This window comes from Oratosquilla oratoria, chromosome 2 (genome assembly GCF_046742065.1).
Source record: "Oratosquilla oratoria isolate Oo_2021 chromosome 2, ASM4674206v1, whole genome shotgun sequence".
Taxonomy (NCBI): domain Eukaryota; kingdom Metazoa; phylum Arthropoda; class Malacostraca; order Stomatopoda; family Squillidae; genus Oratosquilla; species Oratosquilla oratoria.
The window spans coordinates 33990907-33998406 of NC_134778.1; the positions used below are offsets into that span (position 1 = coordinate 33990907).

The 7500-nt window shown below is 37.5% G+C and overlaps 1 protein-coding gene across 1 annotated transcript in view; it reads left to right on the forward strand.

The window, feature by feature from the left end:
• The first annotated feature begins 7115 nt into the window (after positions 1-7115).
• The window catches only part of LOC143038030 (actin-57B-like), a 1169-nt gene continuing 784 nt past the window's right edge, over positions 7116-7500 (forward strand). The window contains exon 1 of the mRNA XM_076206889.1: positions 7116-7500. This exon is cut by the window's right edge and continues 784 nt beyond it. Within this exon, the coding sequence (XP_076063004.1) occupies positions 7139-7500 (362 nt within the window). The 5' untranslated portion in view covers positions 7116-7138.

The following is a 7500-nucleotide window of genomic DNA, read 5'->3' on the forward strand; positions in this document are numbered from 1 at the left end:
ACTGTGAGAAGAGAAAGAAGTTTTGGTTAGTTCGTCTCCTTTATTATAAGGTACAAGTGAATTGACTGTGCATGTGGTCAGGAGTCAATATATATATATATATATATATATATATATATATATATATATATATATACATATATATATATATATATATATATATATATATTTATATACACGGAGCGAGTAGTGATCCGTATGCGTAATTACATCATTGCACTGACTTAGGTTAAGTAGGTCAAGTAGGGTCGCACTGCAAAGAAGAGCCAGATCTAGAGATTTGGCTGTCGCGGCTGTACAATGCTCCCTTGGATCAAAGATCAACTGAGAAAGTTTTCAAAAAGGTGGTGAATATTTGCTAGATGTATGAATTAGTCACTTTTTGATCAAATAATGCAAAAATAAATCCTAATTATTACGCAATGTGATAAAAAAATCCTATCAAAATATTGGTAGCAGATAAACTTTCCTTCGCCGATCTTCGGCTGTTCTCGTAAGGATGTAACGTCACCCTCGCTGTCTACATTCTGATGCATCTATATGTATGCACTATAAAATGTCGCACCGCGCTGTCAACTTGATCAGTGATATGTCGTACTTCGTGTGTTAGCAAAGTTTTATCATGTATTTAAATCGAAAATTATTTATTTTGGCCCCACAAATTGTAACAGTGATTCGACGAAACATTCTGCTGCAAATGGACTTCATTTTCAGGAGGGAAATAGCTGTCGATTACGAGTCCAACATGTGATCCAACACCGTGGGAATTCACACAAATATATATATATATATATATATATATATATATATATATATATATATATATATATATATATACATATATATATATATATATATATATATATATATATATATATATATATATATATATATTATGGGAAAGGTGGAGGGGGAAACACGGGTCTTTATCTGATTATCGAGTTTATTCCTGACCGGTTTCGCTTACAATAGCTTCTTCAGAGGAGTGTTACTCTGGGTCGAAGTTGGCGGTGTATATAGTGAGTCAGGCCCACGTTCCCTCCTTGTGGAGTGGTTGGTGGCTGGTTCCAGTACATGTCAAACAGCACCGGTACAATATGATACAATAATAGTAATATAATAGTAATACAACACAACACGATCTATGATGCAATATACAATATAAATTATAATATATAATATAATATACCAAATCATATCATGGTATATCACATTATAATACAACATAATAATTAGCATCGATACATAATCAATAAGAATAAATATGAAAATAAATGTCATCGTGATATTTTGTCACCGTGTTATGTCTGAGTTGTCCTGGGCGTCTTTCATTCCGTCCACTCCATTTCTCCCATCTCCCGGCCCGTGCTGTGTCCGGCAGTCATGTGTGATGTTTCAACTGTTCCAGTATGACACCTCAAACAGCATCGGTATAACATATGATAATAATAATAATAGTACTAATAATAATAATAATAATAATAATAATAATAATAATAATAATAATAATAATAATAATAATAATAATAATAATAATAATAATAATAATAATAATAATAATAATACTGTAAAAATAATAACATACAATATAATATATAATAATGCAATATAATTATATTACAGTATAATAACATAACATAATACTAATAATTAGTATCGATACAGAATGCATAATAAAATAATGAGAATAAAACATGATTTTTGATCAACGAAATGTCACCGTGATGTTTTGTCCTTGTATATAATCCCCGCGTTACGTCGGAGCTGTCCTGGGGCGTCTTTCTATATTTGCATATTTCGCCGTGTATTCTGTCCACTTAATACTTCCTACTTTTTGGTTTATGTTGGGTTTAGTGGCTATGTGTAATGCTTCAACCGTTTTTCTTCTTCTCTTTGTTAATCCTTTTTCCATCACTTCTGATTGTAGCCAATCGGGCATATGACCTTCTTGTTCTATATGACCCACCATGTTATTATACTGTAATATAATTATATTGCATTATTATATATTATATTGTATGTTATTATTTTTACAGTATTATTATTATTATTATTATTATTATTATTATCATTATTATTATTATCATTATTATTATTATTATTATTATTATTATTATTATTAGTACTATTATTATTATTATCATATGTTATACCGATGCTGTTTGAGGTGTCATACTGGAACAGTTGAAACATCACACATGACTGCCGGACACAGCACGGGCCGGGAGATGGGAGAAATGGAGTGGACGGAATGAAAGACGCCCAGGACAACTCAGACATAACACGGTGACAAAATATCACGATGACATTTATTTTCATATTTATTCTTATTGATTATGTATCGATGCTAATTATTATGTTGTATTATAATGTGATATACCATGATATGATTTGGTATATTATATTATATATTATAATTTATATTGTATATTGCATCATAGATCGTGTTGTGTTGTATTACTATTATATTACTATTATTGTATCATATTGTACCGGTGCTGTTTGACATGTACTGGAACCAGCCACCAACCACTCCACAAGGAGGGAACGTGGGCCTGACTCACTATATACACCGCCAACTTCGACCCAGAGTAACACTCCTCTGAAGAAGCTATTGTAAGCGAAACCGGTCAGGAATAAACTCGATAATCAGATAAAGACCCGTGTTTCCCCCTCCACCTTTCCCATAATTTGTCCCAATGTCTCTCTCTATATATATATATATATATAAATGGTCACAATGTGAATAACTAATACTTGGTTGACATCCCCTTTGCTTTTTTCAATGCATGGACCCTTCTAGGCATGCTAGTGAGTTCACGAATATCATCTTGAGGGATTTCTTGCCATGTTTACCGTAGTAATCCTAAGAGTTCGGGCTTTGAAGATGGCTTCCTGTTCTTTTTGCGAATTTGTCGGTCTAATATGCCCCAGAGGTGTTCAATAGGATTCATATCCGGGGGCTGACTTGGCCATGGAAGTTTCCTGGTCCCATTTTGGCCCAACCAATTTTGTGTTGCTTGACCAGCGGGAAAGCTATGTTTTACGAAGGTCTTGGTTATATGTTGCAATTCGTCATTGGGGAATTCAGGACTGCAATGACGAATTGCAACATATAACCAAGACCTTCGTAAAATTGAACTTTCCCGCTGGTCTGCTCTCCGCAATCTTGAAGAAAGCCAGAACAATAAGGGAGAGAAATAATAACAAAAACCAAAGCAAGAACAATACAGTGTACATAATAGTCCTCACCTCAGACTTGGCTTACGCACTCAGTAAAGAACTAAGACATACGCAGGCAAGAAAATTAGTGACCTTATCAAACCAAAGATAGAAAATAACAATACCGAAAGTTTAGTTTATAGAATTCCATGTTCAGTGTGTGACAGTGCATATATAGGAGAAACATACAGGGGATTAATCACAAGATTAAAAGAACACAAAGCCGATGTCCAATACCACCGCAACACCAACGCACTCGTGAACCACAGACGAAGAAGGACATCTACCTAAATGGGATCAAGCGAGTATTCTACATAATAATCCCAGCAAAAGAAAAAAAAAAATCGTAAAAGCTCTGTGCATAACTACCAATAAATGTACAAATTATATTATCGGAGACAACTGCACGGCACGCAACAAAAGAATGGAAGAAAACAGGACAAATGATCACCAGAAGCATCCCACGGAGTGTCAGTAAGACCAGCACGCAAGATTTAGAGCCTCCTTGAACTCAGACCTATTGATCTAATGACCTATCCTAGTTCATTACCCACACATTTTTTTTATTTATTGCCAGTATTTTCTGTAGAAGCACCATGGTGCGTAACTAGTTAAAGAATAAACTCTCGTTCTATTTGTGTGTTTTCCCCTCTGCCTCTCTCATACATACATGCATACATACATGCATACTTCCTTCTCAAATACTTTTACTCTTTTTCTATCCCATTTTCCGTCTCCCTTAGCTCGTCCTTCCTTCCACAGCTCTTATTCTCTCTTTAGTCTGTCCATCTCATTATTTTCACATGCCAATAGCACCTCAGCAGGATCATTTACATCTTCTCTAGATGTTTACCTTTCCTGCCTTCTTGTTTGTTTTCTTCTCTGATGCCTTGTCTTCTTTCGTGATATTCTACACATCCCGCTGTCGGCCCAATTCTAGAGGTTTGCAATAGAGAACCATCTATATAATATTCTACCTAAGTTTGGTTCCTGCAGAACAATGTGGATCAAAATATATTTCTAAATAATTTTTTTGAATAACTCAGCGGTTTTTTTTTTTCGTGACTACAGAGGTGTTGGTCCGATTCCCAACGTTTAAAGACTCTGTTTACCTTTGACCGCCGGTAAGTGCCTCTAGGCGTCTCTTCACTTTCACCTAGCTCTTGATTGTTCTTTTAGAAGACAATATGGGGGAGTGAAGTACTCGCGTTACATTTTCTAAATATAATGCGTAAGCGTACGGCTGTTGGCGATGTACTCCTAAAGTCAGAAATGCGTTTCCACCTTTGTGCCAGAATCTTCGTTTCATTTCAGATTATTTCGATTGTCGAAACTTCATTCACCTACACTTATTAGCATGAGTACATAATACAAATTATTTCCAAGTAATGAAAATGGTATAACATTCTTTTTGGAGACAGCTACTAGAGTGTGGATTTCTTTTATATTCATACTAACGAAAGTACCACCAAAAAGACTATTAATATCAAGAGAACAATAGTTGGTTATTTTTTTAAAGGGAAAGGTATATAAAGGGCTCTTTCCACCCCCGACTCTTAGTCTGCCAGACTCAGTGCAAGATCCCGTCGGGGTAGGTGTGCTAGAATTTTCTGCGGATAACTCCTGTGGTAGTTTGCTGTACTCATACGGCCATCTAACGATAGGTATTCACCTATCCATTGTCTCTTCCCTTTCACTTGGCGACTGCTTATTGGAGATGGAAAACTATACCATCTCTTCGGTACATTTTGAGAAAAAAGTCTCTGCCAACTGGCTAGAGTGGGTGTCAACAATTGCTGTCACACGAGTTCGTGCGATACGAAGTGAACGTTTAAAGTCTTCCAAAAATGGAGGAGGGCGCGATCCCAGACCATATTTGAAGTTAACCCCGCTAGACACCACATCATATCCTTGGTGATCACATTCAGCGGAGAAGCGGGCTAAGGGACAATGTGGTTCTTGAGAGATCGGCGCGGATCTAACTTCTGCCTCGTCCCATAACTATGGAGGCTTGAGTTCGAGGCCCAAAAGCCCCTGGTGACTGCCACATGTCTTGACTGTTCTGGTCCACTGGAATCTAGCCCATCTGGATGAAATCGCTTGATGATGAAGGAAACAGAATAGATTTGCTAAAGCGTTTCATCTGTTTATAATTTTTCTTTGGATACATGCATCATACCACTTTAGTGAATTTCGATAGTTTGATGTTTTGCAAATTAAACCACACTTTCCAACTTATGAAATGTAACAGTCACTGGGAATTCTCACATTCATTTGTAGACTTAGATTTTACACGATTCTGATTTCCCTCAACAATCAAATCACGTGTATGCGTGAATCCACACTGCTAGAACCCAGTAATATTTAATTGCAATAAACAATTCTCTATCGTGGACACTCAAACATGACGCATTCAAGTCGACATGATAACATTACATTTCGGATTGTATTCCTTGCACGTTTACTAACAAACGTATGTTAGATAACAGGCAGGAAATCTGTGTTTCTGTATAAGGCAACCTTCCTTGAAATATCACACGAACGGATCAGGTCCGGATGTCCGTAATGGTTCATATACGATAACGGACTTGCATTTGCACAAGTCCAAAAATATTAACATAATATCACCATCAACACTGTAAACGAAAATGTGCTTCAAGCATTCACAGATTCCCAGAACCATTTGTTTTGCCTCCTACACCCACATCAACGTTTATATCTCCACACACACTTTTATATATTCCCCTTCCTACACCCACAATCACACCCATATCCTGAAATCAATTTATGCACGATAGTAAGTGAGAAGTGCTTGCTAATGCTATGTATAAAGGCTTTCGAATTGCAGCTTTGAAATGTACAGCTAACAAACACACAAGACACGTTTTAGAACTTGATATATAAAAAAAGTCTATTTCAGAGTTGATGGGACTTCGTGCTATATGAGTGAAAGTCATTTTAACTAACCCCTTTATTACTATGACGCTCTTTGTAGGCTACGAGTATGCTCGGCCTATTTTTAGAAACATCTTTTATTATTCAAGTTACCAAATTTCTGTCTGGACTTGGTTGCTCCTCAGCGACTCGCTCAGAAATAAAAGAGAGGCGGTGCCAAAAGAATAGACACTGGGCCAACTATCGCATAATACAATTATTCTATTTGTCCAGCCCTTATAAACGATTCACTCCCGGTCACGTGAGTGCCAAGATAGGATGAATGGAAGATGAGTGACCGGACCATCCTCGCGATCCCCTTCACTCATAGTAAATGTTAGATGAGGCTTTGTCGTGGTTTACTTGTTGGGTATGAAGATGATCCTACTGAAATTTCTCTTTATTTTTTGGTTGCTTCTTTGTGTATCCTCGTAAATACGTGTTAAATTTGGTAGCTGATCCTTGTTATGCAAAACTAACCGGAGCGACGTCCCAGCTGCTCCTAATTAGCTTGAGACTATTACTGGGCAGTGATACTTGTGAAATTGGCTGAAGCACCGGGTATATTGTCATTTCACTCTGATTTGTTTATTCTAGTTACTTAACTATACAGATAATCTTCGGCACTGAATGATTACGGGTGATGAAAACAGCCCACAATGTTCACACTCTCGTCATTCGATTTGTTTTATCCGATAATCCGATAATTTTTTCTGTTTCAGTCTTCTGAACATATTTTCTTCACACATTTTAATAGACCTAAGCCATATAACCAAGTTTCTCATTCAAGCAGAGGCTGCCTTTTGTTTTAGGTGGTCCTTAATTTATCTTTTATAAAAGCTGTTTAGACCTACATATTATCTTATAAGTAGTGTCAGTTTCATAATGTAAAGGGTGAATTAAGTAGAAATACATATATCAATGACTTTGGCCACCATACTCTTTCCTTTGCAGTTAGGACCGCCTTCGATAAGACTCCACCATGTGTGACGACGAAGAGTGCGCGCTTGTTGTGGACAATGGCTCCGGGATGGTCAAGGCCGGATTCGCCGGCGACGACGCTCCCCGGGCTGTCTTCCCCTCCATTGTAGGCCGCCCTCGTCACCCCGGTGTGATGGTCGGCATGGGTCAGAAGGACGCCTACGTCGGTGATGAGGCCCAGAGCAAGAGAGGTATCCTGACCCTCAAATACCCCATCGAACATGGAATCATCACCAACTGGGACGACATGGAGAAGATCTGGCACCACTCCTTCTACAACGAGCTTCGAGTTGCTCCTGAGGAGTCCCCTGTTCTCCTGACCGAGGCTCCCCTAAACCCTAAGGCTAACCGTGAGAAGATGAC